At 40.3% G+C, this 25,744-nt stretch overlaps 1 protein-coding gene across 3 annotated transcripts in view; it reads left to right on the top strand.

The window, feature by feature from the left end:
• Positions 1-7,819, top strand: part of ADGRA3 (adhesion G protein-coupled receptor A3) — a 138,916-nt gene extending 131,097 nt beyond the window's left edge. For all 3 annotated transcript variants that reach the window (XM_088836263.1, XM_055433952.2, XM_055433955.2), the window contains 3 exons: positions 882-1,027; positions 6,201-6,296; positions 6,438-7,819. In XM_088836263.1, the coding sequence (XP_088692389.1) occupies positions 882-1,027; positions 6,201-6,296; positions 6,438-7,680 (1,485 nt within the window). In that variant the 3' untranslated portion in view covers positions 7,681-7,819. The remainder of the gene's footprint in view (positions 1-881; positions 1,028-6,200; positions 6,297-6,437) is intronic.
• The last annotated feature ends 17,925 nt before the right edge of the window (positions 7,820-25,744 follow it).

The following is a 25,744-nucleotide window of genomic DNA, read 5'->3' as shown; positions in this document are numbered from 1 at the left end:
ATTCCAGAGCTCACTCATTTCAAATAATCACCGATCTGTTATACTGCTCGCTTGCCATCCATTTTGATACGTAAAAGCTGTGAATTAGAACTATTCAGGTCTCTGACTCCAAAGTTTATTCTCTATGTGCTGTGACTTTTGCCCTCCAGTTATCCTTGACATCCCCCGATCGCTCAGTTGGTAAAGAATCCTCCTGCAGTGCAGGAGACCCCAGTTCAATTCCTGGGTCGGGAAGATCCCCTGGAGAAGGGATACACTACCCATTCCAGTATTCTTGGGCCTCCCTTGTGGCTCAGCTGGTAAAGAATCCACCTGCAGTGTGGGAGACCTGGGTTCGATCCCTGGGTTGGGAATATCCCCTGGAGAAGGAAAGGCTATCCCACTCCAGTATTCTGGCTGAGAGAATTCCGTGGGCTGTATAGTCCATGGGGTCACAAAGAGTCGGACACGACTGAGCAGCTTTCACTTTCACTCTCACTTACCCTTGACGTCTGCATTCCTCTTTAAAATAGACTTGAGGAACTCAACTCTGATTTATAACATAGCATCTATGGGAAACATGGCTTTGGTTTACTGTTGTCCAGGAATGAATTCCACGGTATGTTTAGTGTCATCTTAGGTATAAGTTGTAGTCCATGGGCCTCCTACATTCAACTGTAGATTCAGTCCTCTAGTATACATCTGTTAGCATGCTTTCTTTGTTCATTAGCATGCAAAGGAGTAGATCGTTAGAATATACCTTCCTACAGTTTTTGAGTCAGATATTCAAAATAACTTACCAGTCTTTTTGAGGAAGCTTACTGGCAATTATTATATTTTGATTGTAAAGGGGAATTTTTTTTTTTCATTTTAGTTCATGTATTCTTCAATCTTCTTTCTAGGTTGGAATAATTCTTCATTATTCCACTCTTGCTACAGTACTATGGGTGGGAGTGACAGCTCGGAACATCTACAAACAAGTCACTAAAAAAGCTAAAAGATGCCAGGACCCTGATGAGCTGCCACCTCCACCAAGACCAATGCTCAGGTATCTAATATCTTTGTTTACTGTCTTCTGTTAAATGTCCACACATATTAAATCTAACGAAATATGGTCATAACAAAAAATTTCTGAGTGAACTTTCGAATGTGAAAGAGTAGACTTGTAAGCAGCCTTGCAGCTGGGAGTTCTTGTATCCTCTCTTGTCTTTCTGTCTCATCTAGAAAGCGAGAAGGATTCTCTTTCATAGAGTTGTTGTGAGGCATAAGTGACTTAATATGTAAAGCACTTCAGATGGATGGTACTGGCCATGGAATAGACTCTGAAAATATTTGTTGTTTTTATTTCCTTGAGGTCATTTAGTAGATTTCAGTCTTCTCAAGTATGTATCAGTGTTGTTATTTTCCAAGAAAGAAAAAATAGTTTTGGTGTCGTGCCATTCCTAATATCATAATTTAAGTCAGTTTTCAATGAACTGTTACTCTGGATGAATAGAAGTCAATGGGTAGAAGACCTGTCCTGAGGTCTTTACAGTCTGTGAGGAGACAGGTGTGAGAAGAACTACTGCAGCTGTGTAAGAGCTGTGGAAGTACATTCTCTGAAAGCACCAAAAAGGAACTGTAATTCTGAGGGGTCAGGGAGAGTGGGTGGCTATAAAGAATTGCTTGACTGCCACATAAAGGGCAGAGGTAGCACTTCACATACAGGATCATATCGCAAGCTGAACAGATTTGAGAAATGCAGTTTGACTGTGGCTGGAACCTAGGGTTTATGGTGTAGAGTAGCATGATTCAGAGTAAAAGTTGAGTTTCAGGCTTTAGAGAGCCAGATTAGATTGTTGGCTATACATTAGAATGCCCGAAAGTAGGAGACATCTACAAATATTCCACTGAGGTCATTAGGAGATCCCCATGAGTACTGCATAGGGTCTTCTGCCGATTTCAAAATTGGGAAAGGAGTATTTCAAGGCTGTGTATTGTCACCCTGCTTATTTAACTGATATGCAGAGTACATCATGTGAAATGCCGGGCTGGATGAAGCACAAGCTCGAATCAAGATTGCCAGGAGAAATATCAGTAACCTCAGGTATACAGATGGCACCACCTTTATGGCAGAAAACGAAGAAGAACTAAAGAGCCTCTTGATGAAGGTGAAAGAGGAGAGTGAAAAAGCTGGCTTAAAACTCAACAGTCAAAAAACTAGGATCATGGCATCCAGTTCCATCACTTCATGGCAAACAGATGGTGAAACAATGGAAACAGTGACAGACTTTATTTTCTTGGGCTCCAAAATCACTGCAGATGGTGACTTCAGCCATGAAATTAAAGATGCTTGCTTCTTGGAGGAAAAGCTATGACAAACCTAGACAGCATATTAAAAAGCAGAGATTTTGCCAACAAAGGTCTGTGTAGTCAACGCTATGGTTTTTCCAGTAGTCATGTACAGATGTAAGAGTTAGACTGTAAAGAAGGCTGAGCACTGAAGAATTGATGCTTTTGAACTGTGGTGTTTGAGAAGACTTTTGAGAATCCCTTCGACTGCAAGGAGATCCAGCCAGTCCATCCTCAAGGAAATCACTTCAGAATATCCATTGGAAGGACTCATGCTGAAGCTCCCAATAGTTTGGCCATCTGATGTGAAGAATGGACTCATTAGAAAAGACCCTGATGCTGGGAAAGATTGAAGGCAAGTGGAGAAGGGGGTGACAGAAGACGAGATGGTTGGAGGGCATCACCGACTGGATGGACATGAGTTTGAGCAAGCTCTGGGAGATGGTGAAGGACAGGGAAGCCTGGCGTGGTGCAGTCCATGGGATCATCAAGAGTTGGACACGACTGAGTGACTGAACAACAGATGAGGACTGCAGCCGGCACAGTGGCATGGAGGTTAGAGAGGACACGTGTTCAGAAATTTGAGGCAGTTTCTCTAGGAGTGATAACTAGCTGCATTTGGGAGCTCTGTACCGGAATTCGAAGGTGGCTGCAGGTTGTCTGCTCTAGTTCACAAGGGTCCTTCTGCAGAGGATGCATCCATCAACTGAGAAAGTCACAGAGGAAAAGTGGGTGGGGAAACCCAGGGAGGGTAAGCACAGGGGAAGTGCTCACCCATACTTTCTCATGGAAAGTTTACATTTTGGGAGTCTGGTGCTCAGCAGAGAGGACACAGTATGTGTCCTCTGGACAGGACAGGAGATGTGTTCATATGTGTTCATTGAAGCAGTGATAAAGAATGAACTCTCCCAGGGAGAAGTTAACAGTGATCCCTGGGCCATATCAATGTTGAGTAGATGGGCCATAGCAGATAAAGGGAAGAACTGAAGATTGAGGGGAGGGTGGTTCAATGAGCGGAAAGGGACTGAAGGAGTGCTTGGCCACAGCCAGATTCTAGGATGCAATTTGACACCCCTGTCATTGGTGTTAAAGGGCCTGAGGGGGATGGTGTTTGGCTAAGAGACAGGAATCCCATCCTCATGCAGCTGTTTGTTTCTGTTGGGTTTCCCTTCTGTTAGGTGATTAAAAACACAAAGTGTTTAGTAAAAGGCAGCCTGAACTCCAAAGCCTATGTAGTCCTCTGTGTCCGGGAGGTATGCCCTTTGCTTTAGACGGTCAGGTCCACCCTGTAGGCTTCCCCCCGGGTTCTGGAGCTTAAGGAAACTCAACATCCGGGCTACATGGAGGATGGGCAGGGACTTGTCCTGAGTCTGCTGGTCCCAGAGAGGGCAGTTTCAGTAGCACGCTAGGTTGGAAGCAGCGTCACCTCACAATAAAGGTGAGGCACATGTTGGTGCTGTCGTTTACAGGTGTTTGTCACCAACGGGAGCAAGAAAGAAGGTGGTAGTTGAAGGAAAGTTTCAGAAGATGGAGAAAACGTGAACATATATATAGGTTGGAAGGAAGAAGCAGTGGAGAAGTAGGTTTAAAGCTTTAAAATAAGAATTAGTTGGTAGCAGGCAGTCCTGGAGTGGAGGTGGGGAAGGAGTGGCAGAGAGTACTGTGGAACTGCTTCTTTGTCAGGTCAGAAGCAGCTATGAATTAGTTCAACAGGAAGAAGTGCAGGGTCACAAATTGTGGCCTTTCTTTAATTTGTGGAATAAAAGACATTATTATAGTTTTCAGTTCAGTTCAATCGCTCAGTCGTGTCTGACTCTTTGCGACCCCATGAATCACAGCACGCCAGGCCTCCCTGTCCATCACCAACTCCCGGAGTTCACTCAAACTCATGTCCATCGAGTCGGTGATGCCATCCAGCCATCTCATTCTCTGTCGTCCCCATCTCCTCCCGCCCCCAATCACTCCCAGCATCAGAGTCTTTTCCAGTGAGTCAACTCGTCACATGAGGTGGCCAAAGTATTGGAGTTTCAGCTTTAGCATCAGTCCTTCCAATGAACACCCAGGATTGATCTCCTTTAGAATGGACTGGTTGGATCTCCCTGAAGTCCAGCGGACTCTCAAGAGTCTTCTCCAGCATCACAGTTCAAAAGCATCAATTCTTCGGCTATCAGCTTTCTTCACAGTCCAACTCTCACATCCATACATGACCCACTGGAGAAACCATAACCTTAACTAGACGTACCTTTGTTGGCAAAGTAATGTCTCTGCTTTTTAATATACTATCTAGGTTGGTCATAACTTTCCTTCCAAGGAGTAAGCGTCTTTTAATTTCATGGCTGCAATCAGCATCTGCAGTGATTTTGGAGCTCAAGAAAATAAAGTCTGACACTGTTTCCCCATCTATTTCCCATGAAGTGATGGGACCAGATACCATGATCTTAGTTTTCTGAATGTTTAGCTTCAAGCCAAACTTTTCACTCTCCTCTTTCACTTTCATCAAGAGGCTTTTGAGTTCCTCTTCACTTTCTGCCATAAGGGTAGTGTCATCTGCATATCTGAGGTTATTGATATTTCTCTCGGCAATCTTGATTCCAACTTGTGCTTCTTCTAGCCCAGCGTTCCTCATGATGTACTCTGCATAGAAGTTAAATAAGCAGGGTGACAATATACAGCCTTGACGTACTCCTTTTCCTATTTGGAACCAGTCTGTTGTTCCGTGTCCAGTTCTAACTGTTGCTTCCTGACCTGCATACAGGTTTCTCAAGAGGCAGGTCAGGTGGTCTGGTATTCCCATCTCTTTCAGCATTTTCCACAGTTTATTGTGATCCACACAGTCAAAGGTTATAGTTTTATGGGAGTAATTAGCTGTCTTTTTCAGCAGTACTATCATATCGAAGGTTTTTAGTACCCGTAAGCATTACTAAGAAAAAAATATATGGGAAAATGCGTTGTGAACATTGCCTTTATCCAGCGAATTCAGCATGTGGACTGTGTCTCTGGACCTGGCAAATGCAGAATTAAGACTGGCTGTACCCAGGGGTAGCTCGCCAGGCCAGGAGGTTCCCTAGGATCTTTTCAGAGAACTCAGAGAAGCTGCTTCCCAAAAGTTGTTCTTCAGAGGCCCAGCCAGCACTCCATCTCTCTCAGTTCCTCCCAGCAGGTCTGTGGGCAGTTGGTGAGGAAGGGCCCAAGCGCTGCGGGCAGCTGGGATCCAGATACCTTCCTTAACCCCATTTCAGCTGATTGAAGATAAGCATACACAGTAGCAGGACATTAGATCTAGCAGGTCCTGCTAAGCATTAATATGCAGGTCTTTCACACATTGGAGAAGGAAATGGCAACCCACTCCAGTGTTCTTGCCTGGAGAATCCCAGGGACGGGAGAGCCTGGTGGGCTTCCGTCTATGGGGTCACACAGAGTCGGACACGACTGAAGTGACTTAGCAGCAGCAGCCTGGCATTAATGAATAAACGACATTGCTACATTTTTAGTGTGAACAGTGGCACAGTGGGACCTTCAAGTCCATTTTGCAGTGGACTAACTTTCTGCTCTACTGGCTGAATCTAAAAGAAACAGCATAAACTAAAACCCTACCTGCAGGAACCGGGTGTTACTTCGCCTGCCCACAGGGTGGCAGAAGCTGATCAGCTTTCCTTCAACTCAAACTTGGTAGATCTTCCGCTTTTTTAAACTAAAGAAATGAAGAATAAATAAAAGCTTAAAAAATACGTTACTGTTAACAGAGGAGCCTGCAAATGTTAACCTCTCCTGAATTACTGAAATAATGATTAATCTTTAAGGAATAACTTCTGCAGAAATGATTTCCTACAGTGTGTACACCTAAACAAAGTAGATTGATGAGCTGTTGTTTCCATCGTTGCCCCTACTAGGTTCTACCTGATCGGTGGTGGTATACCCATCATAGTTTGTGGCATCACTGCAGCAGCAAACATCAAGAATTACGGCAGTCGGCCAAATGCACCCTAGTGAGTATTCATTGTTCTCTTTGTCCCTGAATTGGTTGCTTCCCTTTGAACTGTTTCCCAGGCACTAAAGCTTACTGCAAATTTTTAAACTGTTTCTTGATATATGAAGCATCTGAGCTGGTTCTCCACTTTCTTTCCTAGTTGCTGGATGGCATGGGAACCCTCATTAGGAGCCTTCTACGGGCCCGCCAGCTTCATCACTTTCGTAAACTGTATGTACTTTCTCAGCATATTTATTCAGTTGAAAAGACACCCTGAACGCAAATATGAGCTGAAGGAGCCCACCGAGGAGCAGCAGCGGCTGTCAGCCAATGAAAACGGAGAAGTCAATCATCAGGACTCCATGTCTCTGTCCCTGATTTCCACATCAGCCCTGGAAAACGAACACACTTTCCATGCTCAGCTTCTGGGGGCTAGCCTTACCTTGCTCTTGTATGCCGCCCTGTGGATGTTTGGGGCCTTGGCTGTTTCTTTGTATTACCCTTTGAACTTGGTTTTTAGCTTCTTTTTTGGAGCCACGTGTTTGAGCTTCAGTGCGTTCATCGTGGTTCACCACTGTGTCAACAGGGAGGATGTCCGGCTCGCGTGGATCATGACTTGCTGCCCAGGACGGAGCGCCTATTCAGTCCAGGTCAACGTGCAGCCCCCCAGCTCCAGGGGGCCGAGTGGGGAGGCTCCCAAGTGCACCAACAGCAGTGCAGAATCTTCATGCACAAACAAGAGTGCTTCGAGCTTCAAAAATTCCTCCCAGGGCTGCAAATTAACCAACTTGCAGGCTGCCGCGGCCCAGTGCCACACCAATTCCCTACCTTTGAATGCCACGCCTCAGCTCGACAATAGTCTGACAGAACATTCAATGGACAACGATATTAAAATGCATGTGGCGCCTTTAGAAGTTCCATTTCGAACAAATGTGCACCCAAGCCGCCATCATAAAAATAGAAGTAAAGGGCACCGGGCCAGCAGACTCACGGTCCTCAGAGAATATGCCTACGATGTCCCCACGAGCGTGGAAGGCAGTGTGCAGAATGGCCTGCCGAAAAGTCGGCTGGGCAGTAATGAAGGACACTCTCGGAGTCGGAGGGCATACTTAGCCTACAGAGAGAGACAGTACAACCCCCCCCAACAAGATAGCAGTGATGCCTGTAGCACGCTTCCCAAAAGCAGCAGGAATTTTGAAAAGCCTGTTTCAACTAGTAGTAAAAAAGATGCAGTAAGGAAACCAACTGTAGTTGAACTTGAAAGTCAGCAGAAGTCTTATGGCCTGAACTTGGCCATTCAGAATGGACCAATCAAAAGTAGTTTGCAGGAGGGACCCTTGCTGGGGACAGATAGCACTGGCAATGTGAGGACTGGGTTATGGAAACACGAAACTACTGTGTAGAGTTGGTGGACTTCCTGGGTAAAAAATCCATATAAACTGTGATAGTCACATTCCTGTAAGCTATGAACATGTAAAAGCAGACTGTTTACAGCCACCTTAGGGAGTCAAAAGAATTTTGAATAAACTTTTAAGTTTTGGATTTTGTGTATTTTATATCCCCCCAAGTGTTGCTTTTTTATGAATTTTGGAAAATGCCTTTAAAACAGTGTTTCAGTTGTCAAAGCACCAGCAAGACATTTTGGGAATCTGAAATGTAATTTTCTTGAAATCTGTAATATCTACTTAACGTTTCAGGCTTGTATTTAGTACAATAAATAGGTGTTTGTCATTGTGTCAGTTTTACATTTTTATATTTTCAGTCCCAGAAGCATTTAGTTCTAATTTTATTGAAGTTCGTGCATTGGGATAGTTTAGCCAGAATTATACATAAATCAGTTATCACATTTTTTACATGATTAGCTTCACTGATGATGGCATGTAAATCAAATGGCTTCTGGAGTGACATATTTTGTAAATACTGTTTTAAGTACTGTAAGATTTTTTTTTTCATCTCACAATTTTTTTTGAAAATGCAAATGCCTAAAAACTTCCTAAATAACCTTATTTTCACCCTATCGCTTTGGTCTTATTAATACTATTTTTTTATATTTTTGTGACTTTTCAGTGGTTTATATATTGGTTTACTTATTCTTTTTTTTTCAAACACAAGTTTTTTTTTTTTTCTTTTAAAAAATATTTATTTGGGGGACTTCCCCACAGTCCTATGGTTAAGACCTCACCTTCCAATGAAAGGGTTGCAGGTTTGATCCCTGCTCAGGGAACTAAGAACCCACAAAAAACCAAAACATAAAACAGAAGCAATATTGTAACAAATTCAATAAAGACTTAAAAAAAATAATTTATTTGGCTCTGCTGGGTCTCAGTTGTGGCATGTGGGATCTTTAGTTGCTATTTGGCTTCGCTGGGTCTCAGTTCCAGCATGCAAGATCTTCAGTTGTGGCATATAAACTCTTTAGTTGCGGCATGTGGGGATCTAGTTCCTTGACCAAGGATCAAACCCAAGCCCCCTGCACTAGAGGCAAAAAGTCTTAGCCACTGGACCAATGAGATCCCTGTTATTTCTTGTTAATTGAAGTATAATTTGACTTACAATATTAGTTTCAGGTATACCACATAGGGATTTTGTATTTTTATACATTATGAAGACAGTGATCACCACAGTAAGTCTAGCTACCGTTTGTCATTATAAAAGCACTTATTATTGATTCTATTCCTTATACTGTACATTGCCTCCCCATGACTTACTTGTTTTTTAACTGGAAGTTTGTGCCTCTTAATCCCCTTCCCATATATGAACCTGAATGAAGAAGAATTATCATATGGTTCACGTGCATTTATTTTGGATTCTTCAGTGTTGGCTCTTTTGCGTTGGCAATTACTGTGTCCTTAAACAGGTAAAGTTCCTCAGGTTCATGCTAAAGTGCTAATTTTTAAATTCCATCCCAAGGGCAAAACAGGTCTGATCCAGAAGTTAACATTGGTTGTTGATGCATGCCAGTTCTCATTTGTCTCTTGTCTCGTCTCACTGCAGTCCTTCCTGCAAAAGTTAGATGGATCTTCTCTGACTGCTTTGTGCATGTGCTTCCCCCGATAGCAAAACAATGCCTGAAAAGATTGGCGCAGCTTAGATCTGTTTGTGGCAGCAGTCTCAAGGTTTGAATCAGATTAGATTCAAAAGTATTGGGTGGGCCAAGAAGTTCCTTTGGTTTTCAAGTAAAAATAGAAGGCACATTTTAAATTTTCATCAAGAACTTTATTAAACAACATATTCACTGTTTTGTTCTACCACCTTCTGCCATTTTTCAGGCAACTTCACAGTTCTGTCTTCCCCCAGTTTTTTATCTTCTTGAGCAAAGAACTGTTGGAGATGCCTTTTACAGTCTTCCAGGGAATGGAAATTTTTTTTCATTAAGAAAATTTTGTAAAGGCCAAAATAAATGGACATTTGAAGGCACGATGTCTGGTGAATATGGTGGATGAATCAGAACTGTAGCAGTTTTTGCCTGATTATCAGTGCTTGATTTGGATATTTTGAGTGTATTGGTTACCTCTCACATGGTATAACATCGATTGTTTCTACTGATGTCTTGATTGCTATCAATTTCAACTGGTCTACCCAACCGTGGAGCATCATCTATCAAGAAATCTCCAGCATGAAACTTCACTAACCATTTTAGACACACTCAATCACAGCACCTTCTCCATACACTACACAAATCTTGCTTTGCATTTTTTAAAAAATTTTTATTGGAGGCTAATTATTTTATAATATTGGTTGATTTTGCCATACATTGACATGAATCTGCCCCGGGTGTACATGAGTTCCCCTTCCTGAACCCCCCTCCCACCTCCCTCCTCCCCTTATCCTCCCTCTGGGTCATCCCCGCACACCAGCCCCGAGCAGCAATCGCACTCCTGGGCATACACACTGAGGAAACCAGAATTGAAAGAGACACGTGTACTCCAATGTTCATCGCAGCACTGTTTATAATAGCCAGGACATGGAAGCAACCTAGATGTCCATCTGCAGACGAATGGATAAGAAAGCTTTGGTACATATACACAATGGAGTATTACTCAGCCATTAAAAAAATGCATTTGAATCAGTTCTAATGAGGTGGATGAAACTAGAGCCTATTATACAGAGTGAAGTAAGCCAGAAAGAAAAACACCAATACAGTATACTAACGCATATATATAGAATTTATAAAGATAGAAATGCTTTGCATTTTAATTGCGTTTTTGAAATAATAAAGCATAATATGCAGGAAATGTTGCTTGTTTTCTCCATCTTCAAAATTAAAATGGCTACACAAAAATCCACAAATTTTGATAAGTTTTTGTAAAATGCATGCTGATAAGACAGCTGTCACAATACAACCTAAAAAATTGTTTAGAATGAGGTTAAAAACAAGCACTATTGGAGCCATCCTGGAAAAAACCAACATTTTGTCCAACACAGTATATATTCAAGAAATGCTAAAATCAAGCTTGATAAACCTCAAAACCTGAGAGACTTAGTATTTTCATGCATCAAGCAATTCTCACAGGGGACGACAATCACTCATGGTGAAAATGTTCACTTTTCATTGAGTTACTACCTTAGAAATACGTTATTTTGTCTTAATAAAACTGGTAGTTCTATATAGGCCTTTTGTTAGCTGTTGGTTTTAAAAGCATTCATTTTGGTGGGGAAAAGAAGGCAGTTGAGTGGATAAATTTGGCACCTGTTCATTTAACTACTTCCTGGCCCAGGGTCTCCAGGTAAGTTGATAAATTTGTGCAGGATGATGTTTAGAAATGACCAAGACAAACTAAAAAGAAATGGAATAAATAATTCTTATTTATTTGAATTGCTATTTAAATTTTGCTGTTATTTTGCAATATGTCATTCCAATGTTTAATCTGTTTCTTTGACCCATAGATCAAATAGAAAAACAACTTTTTTCTGCTTTTTCCTTCCTCCACAGGAAGTGAGGAGTTGCCCTCCCTGCAAGTGTTCACTCTTCAGTAAGCACTTTTTAATTTAAACATAGCTTTTTGTAGGTAACAGAAGAAAGAGAAGCCTGGAACTTGGAGAGTTGGAGACTGGAGAGAAAATTTAGAATGAAATGAAGATTCCACTAAAAACATTCAGAGTGTTTTGATGCACAAAGCATAGGTGATGAGCAATGACTTAATATTCTTAGTATTTGAATTGAAATTTGATGTTTACAAATAGGTAAATAAAACATTGCATCCTCCCCATATTGTCTTATAAGAGACAAATCTTTTACTTCTTACTAGTTGAGATTTCTCTGTTTTTCGTAGAATCATAAAGTCTTAAGATACATTTCAGTTTTCTTAAGAGATCAGGTCATTCTAGCTCTAAGGATTTCTGACCTGCTGAACATGCCAGTAGGTTATGCTACATCCAGGACCAGGTCTGTGTTCCCTGATGCCATGGCCACTGTGTTTTGCACATTGACTGCTTCTGTGAAGGCAAATATTCTTGCTCTTCACAGTGTCTATTAGCTATAATTTTACTAGACTTCTTTCTCATCCCTAATATTATGAGTTAATTTCGTATTGTGAAAGTTGCTCAGTCGTGTCTGACTCTTTGCCACCCCATGGATTATTCTGTCCGTGGAATTCTCCAGGCTAGAATACTGGAGTGGGTAGCCTTTCCCTTCTCCAGGGGATCTTCCCAACCCAGGGATCGAATCCAGCCTCCCGCATTGCAGGCAGATTCTTTACCAGCTGAGCCACAAGGAAAGCCCCATAATAAGGTATAATTGGTTATATTCAATTTAAGGAAACATGATTTATTTCATAAGTTTTTTTCTAAAATTCTGTTACTATGTAAGGTATGTAATAGGCACATTTTATATATATATGTGTGTGTATATATATATATATGTAAAATGTTTTATGCTAGTGTATGCTAATCTATTTTTCGGTAATAGATTTATGTATTTTTGTGGTTTATGTACGTGTGTAAATGTTAACATTTCCGGTTATTATTAGGTGGCAACTAACTTCTAAATCTCAGGCTATTTTGTACATGTAACTTAATTTAACTACATCTATGTTTAATCTACTTATGCAAATAGGTATAATCTTATAAAGAAGGCAGTTTATGTGTAGATGCTAAGGTTTAGGTTGTATTCTTTATTGAGAAATAACAGTGTTAAAACATTTAGATCTATGTGTTTCAGGCATTTAATTCAAATTCCCAAACTGAAGTTGGTTGAGACCATAAAATTGAGGAATTAAAAAAATTAACTGAATGCATTTGATGCAGGAATTAAGCTAAATCATCAAGGAAAGTGATGCATACACAGCAATCAGAAGTTTAAAACAAATGTTAATTCTGTTTTTCCTTCATATTCCCAGAATAATTTGATTGCTTTAATATCACTTCAAAGCTCTTAGCTAAGAGATGACTTGATTATTTATAACTACTTATGATATTTTCCAGGCTTAAGTCATTTTATCAGTTTTGCCAATTTTGACGTATTTCCCCTAAATTTACATTAATACCATCATCCGGGTCAACTCACATTTTCCCACTGAAATATAAAAGTAAACCGATAGATTTATTTGTATAAATAAAACACTCCTGAAAGAAATGTGTAACTTTATAAGTTTGTTGGTAATAAGAAATCTCTAACTCTGTTGCTTGATTTTAGACAAAGATGAGATTGGAATAAGATTTTCTTTTTTAAGTTTATATTAATTGAATCTTCTTCCCTACCTACCTGCAGGTTTCCAGTCTAGAACTATCCATTAGAAGCTTCAAGCCAGTGGTAATTTTGAAATTATGGAGGCATCAATTGAGAAATACAAGTGGTGTATTAACTTAGTCATTGTAGGTTAATGGTCCTGTCTTTCTAGCTTCTCTGGTATATCCTGCTCTGTGTGTGAAGTCTCCAGCAGCCTGTGGTTATAGATTTTTTTCAGCCTCCTCTCTGGGGACATCAGTGCCTCAAAGGTGGATACTGAATGTGAACTTACAGGACCATATTATTAAGAAACCCCCATTTATATGGTCAGTGATGGACCTCTATCTTTGCTTATAGAGTTAGATGCGTAGAATTCATTCCTGGCCAAAACCTTGTTGAACTTTTGTTTGAAACACATACTGTCCTTCTGTGTCAAGTGTATAAAATAGTATTCAGTAGAAGGAAACAGTTCAGTCTGTTGTCTGCTACTACCATCTAGTTTGAGCAGGTACTGATGAAGGCTTTGATCAGAGTATTCCAAGCATATCCAAGAAGTTAAAAATCTTTTCAGAGGGCTCTTATGATACATTTCCAAATAGGTGGTTTAAACAAGGTAAAGAATTCAGCTAATCACATTTTCAGTTTTGCAATCGTGTTCGTTCTGTCTTGGCATACACTATTGATGACATTTTGTATGTATTAATAAATTGAATGTTCTATGTGCAAATATATGCAAGTTATGAGTGCTTGCAAAGCCAGGTATACTCACACGTACCAGCTCAGGTTGAAGATCGCGGCTAGGAAGATACTTCAAGTGAAAGCAGTGAACTCCAGTTCTAAGCAGATATTTTGTTACCAGCGTTTGTTCCTTTATGAAACTGAGTAAAAATGTTAACTTAGTGGTCGACCATGATTAACAGTTTTTTACTGCTTAGTTTTTTTAAAATTTTCATGTTGAATCTAGGTGAACTTTTTAAAAAAATCAACATTTTAGAGGCTTAGTGCAATAAAAATTTCTTGCTTAATAGTCTGGCATGTGTGTTCCTAGTATGGCCTCTCCCAGGAGTTCTCACAGATTACTGCCATTCTCTCAGGTAATTCCTCAGAAGATGAAGGATGGCACATGGGAGGATTTTAAGGATCAGGTCTGGAAAGGGCATATATTGTACAATCCACAAATCGTTGGCCAGAACACAGTGTGGCCACACTTGACTGCAAGGAGTCTAGGAGCTGTAATTGAGGTATGTGTCCAGGAAGGAAAGGTAGATGGTTTGGTGAATGATTAATCAAATTGCCACAGGGATAAATTCCTGGTATGCATAACAGTGAGGTTTATTCCTACCTAGTCTTCATGTTTTTGTTGTTCAGTTCCTAAGTCATATTTGACTCTCTGCAACCCCGTGGACACCACGTTTACCTGTCCTTCACTATCTCCGAGTTTGCTCAAACTCATGTCCATTGAGTCAGTGATGCCATCCAACCATCTCATCTTCAGTCACCCCTTTCCCCTCTTGCTGTCAATCTTTCCCAGCATTAGGGTCTTTTCCAGTGTCGGTTCTTTGCATCAGGTGGCCAAAGTATTGGAGCTTCAGCTTCAACTCCAGTCCTTCCAAAGAATGTTGAGGGTAGATTGCCTTTAGAATTGACTGGTTGAATCTCCTTGCAGTCCAAGGGACTCTCAAGAGTCTTCTCCAGCACCACAGTCCAAAGTATTAATTTTTCGGTGCTCAGCCTTCTGTATGTCCAACTCTCACATCCTTACATGACTACCTGAAAAACCATAGCTTTGACTACATGGGCCTTTGTTGATACAGAGATGTCTCTGCTTTTTAATATACTGTCTAGGTTTATCATAACTTTACTTCAAAGGAGCAAGCATCTTTTTATTTTGTGGCTACAGTCACCATCCATAGTGATTTTGGATCACAAGAAAATGAAATCTGACACTGTTTCCACTTTTTCCCCTTTTGCCATGAAGTGATGGGACTGGATGCCATGATCTTAGTTTTTTGAATGTTGACTTTTAAGCCAGCTTTTCCACACTCCTATAGTTTCACCTGTAGTATCTCTTCACTTTCTGCCATAAGGGTGGTGTCATCTGCATATCTGAGGTTATTTATATTTCTCCCAGCAGTCTTTAATTCCAGGTTGAGCTTCACCCAGCCTGGCATTTTGCATGGTGTACTCTGCATATAAGTTAAATAAGCAGGGTGACAATATACAGCCTTGACATACTTCTTTCCCAATTTGGAGCCAGTCCATTTTCCATGTCCATTTCTAACTGTTGCTTCTTGACCTGCCTACAGGTTTCTCAGGAGTCAGATTAAGGTGGTCTGTTGTTCCCATCTCTAAGAATTCACACAAAAGCTTTAGCATAGGCAATGAAGCAGAAATTAATGTTTTTTTTTTCCAAATTCCTTTGCTTTTGCTATGATCCATCAGATGTTGGCAATTTGATCTCTTTATGAGTACCAAACAAAAAAGTTAAATTTCATGTCAGTTTGCAAATTGTTTCCTTATGAGTCCTCTCGTTATTTTTAGATGGCCACCTTGTTACTCTGTTCTCACATTGTCTTTCTTTCTGCACATCTCTGGAGTCTCTAATGTATCCAGATTTCCTCTTTTACAGACACCAGTCAGATTGGACTAGGGCCCATTAAGTTCATCTCTTTAAAGGTCCTGTCACCAAATGCAGTCACAATCAGAGCTACTGAGGGGTCAGAGCTTCTACATAACAAATTCTGGGGAACATAATAAAGTGCATAATAATTATTTTGGTTATTTGGGATTACTTGAGATTGGGGGCAGGAGGAGAAGGGGACGACAGAGAATGAGATGGCTGGATGGCATCACCGACTCGATGGACATGAGTTGGTGTGAACTCGGAGTTGGTGATGGACAGGGAGGCCTGGCGTGCTGTGATTCATGGGGTCGCAAAGAGTTGGACACGACTGAGCGACTGAACTGAACTGAGATTCCATATGACTTTTAGGATGGATTTTTTTATTCTGCAAAAATGTGTTTAGATTTTGATAAGGGATTGCACTAAATCTGTTGGTCTCTTTGAGTGGTGTTGACATTGTGTTAGAATTAAGCCTTCTAAGCTATGAACTCAGAATATCTTTCCAGTCATTTGTGTTTTCTTTAGTGTCTTTGGGCAGTGTTTTGTAGTTTTTACTATGTAAGCCTTTCACCCCCTGGTTAGATTTATTCCTGCGTACAGTTGACCCTTGAGACACGCAGCATTTGGGGCTGTGTCCTCTGCGCCGTTGAAAAGCCGCCTTTCCTTACAGTCAGCCCTCTGTCTGTGGTCCCATGTGCACAGAATGGTGCAGTACCGCAGTACATGTTTCTTGGAAAATATCCATGTATGAGTGGACACACACAGTTTAAACCTGTGTTGTCTTGTTCCATGGGTCACCTGTATTTCTTTTTAATGCTATTATAAATGGAATTGTCTTCTTAAAGCATTTTTGGATTGTTCATTGTTATTAGAAACACAACTGATTTTGTGACTTGATATTGTACATTGTACCTCTGTTGAATTTGGGTACCTTTTGTTTCTTTTTCTTACCTGCTTTGGATAGGACTTCCAGTACTATGTTGAATAGAAGTGATGAGATTTAGCTTCTTTGTCTGAAATTTTTTTTTTACTGTAGTATAGTTGATTTACAGTATTATATTAGTTTCAGGTGTGCAGCATGGTGATTCAGTATTTTTATAGATTGTTGTTGTTTAGTCCCTAAGTTTTATTGAGTCTTTTGAGACCCTGTGGACTGTAGCCAGCCAGGCTTCTCTGTCCATAATATTTCCCCAGGGAAGAATATTGGAATAGGTTGCCATTTCCTTCTCCAGGGAATCTTCCTGACCCAGGGATCAAACCCACGTCTCTTGCTTTGGCAGGTGAATTGTTTACCACCAAACTACTAGAGGTTAATAGTTTATATTAATAGATTATACTATTATATATATTTTATATATATATATACACTAAAAGGAGTTTAATAGATTATACTCCATTTAAAGTTATTGTAAAATATTGGCTCTATTCCAGTTACATTATATATATCTGCTGCTGTATATTACATCCTTGTATCTTGTAACTACTCGTTGTTACCTCTTAATCTCTTCCCCCTATTTGCCTCTCCCCCACCCCTTTTCCCATTGGTAACCACTAGTTTGTTCTTTATCTGCTTGTTTATATTTTGCTATATTCATTTGTTTTATTTTTTTAGATTCCATATATAAGTGAAAATATACAGTATTGGTCCTTCTCTGTCTCTGATTTATTAAGTTTTCACTAAGCACAATAAAATGGGAAAGACTAGAGATCTCTTCAAGGAAATAAGAGATACCATGGGAACATTTCATGCAAAGATGGGAACAATGAAGGACCGAAATTGTATGGACCTAACAGAAGCAGAAGATATTAAGAAGAGCTGGCAAGAACATACAGAAGAACTGTACAAAAAAGATCTTCATGACCCAGATAATCATGATGGTGTGATCACTCACCTAGAGCCAGACATCCTGGAATGTGAAGTCAAGTGGGCCTTAGGATGCATCACTATGAACAAAGCTAGTGGTGGTTATGGAATTCCAGTTGAGCTATTTCAAATCCTGAAAGATGATGCAGTTAAAATGCTGCACTCAATATGGCAGCAAATTTGGAAAACTCGGTAGTGGCCACATGACTGGAAAAGGTCAGTTTTCATTCCAATCCCAAAGAAAGGCAATGACAAAGAATGTTCAAACCACCTCACAATTACACTCATCTCACAAGCTAGCAAAGTAATGCTCAAAATTCTCCAAGCCAGGCTTCAACAGTATGTGAACCGTGAACTTCCAGATGTTCAAGCTGAATTTAGGGAAGGCAAAGGAACCAGAGATCAAATTGTCAACATTCGTTGGGTCATAGAAAAAGCAAGAGAATTCCAGAAAGACATCTGCTTTTGCTTTATTGACTATGCCAAAGTGTTTGACTGTGGATCATAACAAACTGTGGAAAATTCTTAAAGAGATGGGGATACCAGACCATCTGACCTGCTTCCTGAGAAATCTGGATTCAGATCAAGAAGTAACAGAACTGGACGTGGAACGACAGACTGGTTCCAAATAGGAAAAGGAGTACGTCAAGGCTGTGTATTGTCATCCTGCTTATTTAACTTATATACAGAGTACATCATGCAAAATGCCTGGCTGGATGAAGCATAAGTTCGATCAAGATTGCCGGGAGAAATATCAGTAACCTCAGATACTCAGATGACACCACCCTTATGGCAGAAAGTGAAGAGGAGATCAAAGTTTCTCTGATCTAGGAGAAACTTTCAGTTTTTCACAAACAAGTATAATGTTATCTGTGGGCTTTTCATATATGGCTTTTGTTATGTTGAAATAGTTTTCTTTTATTCCTAGTCTGTTGATAGTTTTTTATGAAAAGGTACTGAATTTTATCAAGTGCTTTTCCTCAATCAGTTGAGGTGATCCTGTTTTGTTCCCCTTTATTTTATAAATGTGGTATATTACATTGATTTTCACGTATTGAACCCTCCTTTCATTTCAGGAATCAGTTGTACTTGGTCAGTGGTGTATGTTCATTTTTATGTGCTGTTGTTTTTTTTGTTAGTATTTTATTGCAGATTTTTACACTGATAGACCTCTAATGCTTCATCTTTTGATATGCCGTTGGATTTAGATATCTTGTAAATAGATTTTATGATATTAAAAAAGCTGAGTTTTAACATGAATGAGATTTGAATTTTCTCAAGTGTTGAAATATTTAAATTGTTTTCTCTTTATTCGGTTACTGTAGTCAAAAACCTTGACTGAATTTTGAATGTTAAACCAACCCTGCATTTCTGGAATAAATACTATTTGATCATAAAATATTATCTTTCCAATATATCACTGGGTTTTATTACCATATGTATTTTTAAATTTTTTTGCATCTGTGTTTATTAGAGAAATTGGTCTATAATTCTCTTTTAATAATCGTTATTGGGTTTTAGATGACTATTGTATTGCCCTATTAAGATGAACTGTGCTACTTTAGTTATTCTCTGAAAGAGTTTTTATAAGATTAGTCTTAGTTACATGTCTTAGTTTGGCAGAATTTTCAAGTGAAGTTATCTGGGCCTCAGTTTTTCTTTTAAGGGTAGTTTTTTCAATTCTAGATTAAATTTTCTGAAAGATACTGAATTATTAAAGATTTTCTATATCTTCTCATACAGTTGTAGTGAGTTGTATAATTTTCTTTGGAAAATGGAATGGAATCTGTCCATTTCACCTAGGTTGACACGTTCATTATCATAAAGTCCTTCCTAATATCTGCTCATCCTTTAAGGTGTGCACTAATTCTGTCTTTCGTTTCTGATAAAGCTATTTTGTGTTTGCTCTATTAAAAAAAATCAGTGTTCCTAGAGGTTTTGCCACTTGTGTTAACTTTTCAGGAAGTCAGCTCTGGTATTGTCCATCTTCTCTGCTGTGTGCGTGCTTTCTACTGTCATTGTCTTTTATTCATTATTTCTTGTTTTGGGGGGCTTACATTGCTGTTCTCACTCTAGCTTTTTTAAATGGGGTTAATTCTGGAATGTACACTTAGAACTATATGTTTCCCCTTGAACATTGTTTGAAAACTGTGTAGACCAGAAGATTATCCATCTAAACCTTGTAAACTGTACATAAATGCCTTCATGTCATTTTCTATTTTGTTTGTTTATTTTGAGGAAAATATTACTCTATTTACCCTACTACTTATTATTTAAAGTTTAATTCCTTATTTCTATTTTTAACCCTCCTGCCTAGGATCCTCTTATCTGCTTAAATTTCATAACTCCTTATTTTGGTAGTTTTTCTTCCATGCTGTTAGAAGTTACCGGGTTGGGGGTGGGGAGCTTATTCCATGGTTTAAAGATGCTTGAATGTGCTCCTATTTGAAGATACATTGCATGGGTGTCTTCTCAGTATAGGCAGGACACTAAGAGACTATCTTTGCTATAGACCAATTCTAACTGTGTTTCTGGAGACATTTAGATCATCTTATGTAGAACATTACCTGAAATAGCAGCTTTATGAGAAGCTAATCAACAACAAAAGGAAACTTTAAAAGACTGATGAGAGTCAAGTATATAGATTTTATATTACAACTTAGGTGTTCCTAACATTGAATGCAAATTGTGTTTGAAGTGGTTTTTGCATGAGATTTCCATACATTTTATTGCTATTGGGGTTAAATTGGCAACCTGATACCATGACAGGCCTGGAAGATCTGGCTAGTTTTGTTGACTGAAGGACTTGGCATTCATATAGGGATAGGACAGAAGGCCTGGTGCTTAGAGAGATGGGGATTTGCAGCCAAGATGACTACATGAAGCTGAACCCTTCAATGTGCTACATCCACAGGAAGAAATCCCACCCACATTTAGAGACAGAGAGCAGGGGAGTTTATCAGTTGTGGCCTGGGCTGTGTGGTTTGTTGCCTCTGCGAGTTGATAGCCACATAGCTTTAGTGTTCACATTTTTATTTCTTGCATTCTTCTTTGCTTCTCCCCAACAAGAGATGGTAGCATAAAAACATGGCCTTGCTGGATGCCACTTCAGCAGATGGAAGAACACGCACCCAATGACCTATAGGTTTTATGTGCACAGGTGTGAACTGTCTCTTACTTAGGTATTCAGCATCATTCTATCTGAACACTTTTGGAATGACCTGCTACTGTTATCTTTATTGCACCCCTCCATTTCATCAATACCATCTTAATGCAGTGAGATCTGCCTGTAGTTAATTATTCCAGAAATGAATACATGGCCCCAGGAATACACAGAAGAACTGTACAAAAAAGATCTTTACGACCAAGATAGTCACGATAACGTGGTCACTGACCGAGAGCCAGACATCTTGGAATGTGAAGTCAAGTGGGCCTTAGAAAGCATCACTACTAACAAAGCTAGTGGAGGTGATGGAATTCCAGGTGAGCTATTTCAAGTCTTGGAAGATGATGCTATGAAAGTGCTGCACTCAGTATGCCAGCAGATTTGGAAAACTCAGCAGTGGCCACAGGACTGGAAGAGGTCAGTCTTCATTCCAATCCCAAAGAAAGGCAATGCCAAAGAATGCTCAAACTACCGCACAATTGCACTCATCTCACACGCTAGTAAAGTCATGCTCAAAATTCTCCAAGCCAGGCTTCAGCAGTATGTAAACCGTGAACTCCCAGATGCTCAAGCAGGTTTTAGAAAAGGCCAAGGCACCAGAGATCAAATTGCCAACATCCGCTGGATCATGGAGAAAGCAAGAGAGTTTCAGAAAAACATCTATTTCTGCTTCATTGACTATGCCAAAGCCTTTGACTGTGTGGATCACAAGAAACTGTGGAACATTCTGAAAGAGATGGGAATCCCAGACCACCTGACCTGCCTCTTGAGAAACCTGTATGCAGGTCAGGAAGCAACAGTTAGAACTGGACACGGAACAACAGACTGGTTCCAAATAGGAAAAGGTGTACGTCAAGGTTGTATATTGTCACCTTGCTTATTTAACTTATATGCAGAGTACATCACGAGGAACGCTGAGCTGGAAGAAGCACAAGCTGGAATCAAGATTGCTGGGAGAAATATCAATAACCTCAGACATGCAGATGACACTACCCTTATGGCAGAAAGTGAAGAGGAACTCAAAAGCCTCTTGATGAAAGTGAAAGAGGAGAGTGAAAAGGTTGGCTTGAAGCTCAACATTCAGAAAACAAAGATCATGGCATCTGGTCCCATCACTTCATGGGAAATAGATGGAAAAACAGTGGAAACAGTGTCAGACTTTATTTTTTTGGGCTCCAAAATCACTGCAGATGCTGATTGTAGCCATGAAATTAGAAGACGCTTACTCCTTGGAAGGAAAGTTATGACCAACCTTGATAGTATATTAAAAAGCAGAGACATTACTTTGCCAACCAAGGTCCGTCTAGTCAAGGCAATGGTTTTTCCCGTGGTCATGTATGGATGTGAGAGTTGGACTGTGAAGAAAGCTGATCACTGAAGAATTGATGCTTTTGAAGTGTGGTGTTGGAGAAGACTCTTGAGAGTCCCTTGGACTGCAAGGAGATCCAACCAGTCCATTCTAAAGGAGATCAATCCTGGGTGCTCATTGGAAAGACTGATGCTAAAGCTGAAACTGCAATACTTTGGCCACCTCATGCGACGAGTTGACACCCTGGAAAAGACTCTGATGCTGGGAAAGGTTGGGGGCGGGAGGAGAAGGGGACGACGGAGAATGAGATGGCTGGATGGCATCACCGACTCTGTGGACATGAGTTTGAGTGTACTCCGGGAGTTGGTGATGGACAGGGAGGCCTGGCGTGCTGTGATTCATGGGGTCGCGGAGAGTCGGACACGACTGAGCGACTGAACTGAACTGAACTGAATTTCCTCCGTTGATAATTTGAAGACTCAGAATCCTTTGGCTATTGTATATTCTGCCGCGTAGCCCTTTTGCCAAAGAGAATGATGCAGAAAACCAGAGGGAATGAAGACCAAGAAAAAGAAAAAGAGTTTCAAAGGCTTTAGAGTGCCTGGGTTTAGAAATATCTTGAAATCTAGTTGTATTCCCTACTTCCCAGGTGGCGCTAGTGGTAAAGAATTCTGCCAATGCAGGGGAAGCAAGAGTCAGTAACTTTGATTCCTGAGTGGGGAAGATCCCCTGGAGTAGGAAACAGCAACCCGCTCTAGTATTCTTGCCTAGAAAATTCCATGGACAGAGGAGCCTAGCAGGTTACAGTCCATGGGGCTGTAGAGAGTCAGACACACACCCGTGATTTCCATGACATCCATCCTATCGCCCAGTTCCTCTATCACTGGGTCCCTCCCACTGCCGTTTTTTTTTTGTGGTTGTTGTTTTTTAGTCACTAAACCATATCCAACTCTAAATGAAGCTATAGTTGATTTCTGTTACTTACATTTCAGAAGAGTTCAAGCTAATGTATCAGTAGAGCCTCCATCTCATTTTTTGTACTCTCAAAGATTAGACATCTGTTTTTGATGGAATGTTTGGAAGAAATACTTCAGATCTGACAAGCAAAGGCTGAAGCTGCAATTCCATTTTTGGATAAACACTAATTCATTTTCATCATTTGAGTAAAAATGCCTAAAAATAATGTGAATGTAATTTTTGGCACCATTATTTTGTGGATTTTATAAATGAGTTTAGCCATTATACTAATAGAGGTTTAAGAATGAAAAAATACATTTCTTTAGGCAAAATAGTGTGCCCACATCACGGTGCACATTTAATATTTTGCAGGTGAGATTTGCTTTCCAGCTAAAATTATTCTTTTTCATATGAACAGAAGATTGGTTGAGTGATGTTCTTAATTCAAGAAGGAACATCATAACTGAAAAGCTATTCAGAAGCAAAAATACTCTCCTAAAAATATTTTTGCATTCTATTAAATGTTGTTCATTTAATATTCACCTTTGAATATTGAAGCTCCTTTTGACTCATCAGATGTATTTATTCTGTCACAAAATAAGACATGCTCTAAGAATTTAACAGTTCTTGAAGGTCTGGTTATAACTTCATGTTTCTACTTGAGGGAAATAGGATATTAGAATGGAACTCTCCCTGCCTCAGTTTCAACTAAGGTGCAGTTTGATAAATTAGGATACTAAATGGAGTGAAAGCATCACATGTAAGTTTTATTAAAGAACTGTAAACAAATGTGTTCCACAACTCTATATCCACTTGACAGACTTAAGGATCAAAGAAAAGGTCAGATAGGCATTTGTGAAGAGACTGGAGATCTTTGGAGGAATTGTTGCCATCCTTGGACAGGGAGTGGAGTGTGCTACTATCTATACCTCGAGCCTAGTGGGAGTGATTTCCTGAGGAAACCTAGAAAGGCTACTTTAGGATCCAGCTCACCCCTACCCCTCAGAAACAGTAGACAGAATGCATCAACAAACTAATGGAACTCCTAAAGTTGTCTACATGCTAATCCCTGGACCAGTGAACATGTTACTGTACATGGCAAACAGGACTTTGCAAGTGTGATTAAGGACCTTGAGATGGGGAAGTTAATCTGGATAGTCCATGTGAGCCCAGTGTAATTAAAAGAATCCTTTGGCAAGGGAGGCAGGAGGATCAAAGGAGGTTTGATGATAGAAGTAGTGTGACACGAGCCAAGGAAGGCAGAAGCTGGAAAAGGCAGAAACTGGTTGTCTGTTTCCTCAGCGACTTCAGAAGTATCACAGCCCTGCCAGCACCTTGAGTTTAGCCCTGTGAAACTGATTTTGGACATCTGACCTCCAGAAGTGTAAAATCACTAATTCGTGATAATAGGAAACTAATGCAGAGTGATGCTTTGGTGACAGAGTTCAGAGTTCTGCTGCTGTGAGGCAGGTCAGCAGGCTCAGAAAGTGGGGAGAAGGATGGCTGAGTATTACCCATGGACCAAATGTGGACCTCACAGGAGAGAGACCTGGGTGAGCATTTGCTGTGGACCAGATGTGGACCTCACAGGAGCGAGACCTGGCAAGGGGTTTTCATTAGACTTACCCAATAGTGCCCTCTGTAGGAGCAAGGCGGTCTCAGCAGGCAGAGTCTGGAGCGTACTGTTGACTTCCTGTTAATAAGGAAGGAATTCCAAATGACCGTGTGCATCTCTACATCAACAAAACTGTAACAAAGTATGGGCCCAGACAACTCAAGACCAACATATGACAGTTCCAATTAAAATTTCTCTTGTCCCTTTCCCCAAAGTGTCATTTCTGATAGAAGCTAAAGCAACCTTCAGGTAGATGGGGAAGATAAGATGCAGAAATAGAGAAACTAGTCTCCCATGCCTATTGCTGGCTTGGAACTATTGTAATAGAGTAGAAGATTAGACACTAAAGCAAATTTGCAGCTTTATTATCTTGAACTGGACTTTCTGGTACTTAATAAAGAGTTGTTAATGGGAACCTTCTAGAGTTTTCTCTTAGGGAATAGTTTTGTCTCTTACCAAATAAAGAGTAAACAGACAATAGGGGACAAAATACAGTTACATCTTTTAAATTTTATGAAAGCTTCCAAACATGTAAAAAATTAGAAATAATGGCATGAATTTCCCTCTGATGGACTGAATTGTGTCCCCTCTTCCCCTACCCTGCAAAATTCATATGTTGAAGACTAACTCCAATGTGACAATATATGAAAATAGGATTTTTAAGAGGCAATTAAGGTTAAATGAGGTCATAAGACGAATATCTTAGGACCTTAGATGAAGAGAAAGAGCAATCCCCTCCCTCCCTTACTCTCTGTCCCTCTGCCTCTCCCTCTCCCAATCCTTTCTCTTCCCCCAACCCCCTGCACACACTCTGAGGAAATTCATGTGAGGACACAGTGAGAAGCTGGTCACTTACAAACCAGGAAGAGCTCTCTCCAGAGAGCAACCATGCTGCACCCTGATCTCAGACTTCCAGCCTCCAGAATTGTAAGAAGACATCTGTTTGCTAAATCTCCCGGTCTGTAGTGTTCTGTTATTGCAGGCCAAGCAGATCAGTCTACTCTTTAATCATCCCTCAAAATCAGTTATCATTAAATGTCATGATTCCTTCATTGACTTTTCTCCTTTTTGTACCCCCTCATCCCTACTGCCCATTTTAAGAAGACTATTTTTATATCAAACTTGGACATCATTGGGCTTCCCTGGTGGCTCAGAGGGAGCCACCTGCCTGCAATGAGGGAGACCTGGGTTTAATCCCTGTGTGGGGAAGATCCCCTGGAGAAGGAAATGGCAACCCACTCCAGTATTCTTGCCTGGAAAGCCCCA

This window comes from Moschus berezovskii, chromosome 5, assembly GCF_049115385.1.
Source record: "Moschus berezovskii isolate FMDL1 chromosome 5, NW_MosBer_1.0, whole genome shotgun sequence".
Lineage (NCBI taxonomy): Eukaryota > Metazoa > Chordata > Mammalia > Artiodactyla > Moschidae > Moschus > Moschus berezovskii.
The sequence above is the reverse complement of the archived record's forward strand: the minus strand, read 5'-3'. Positions and strand labels throughout refer to the sequence as shown.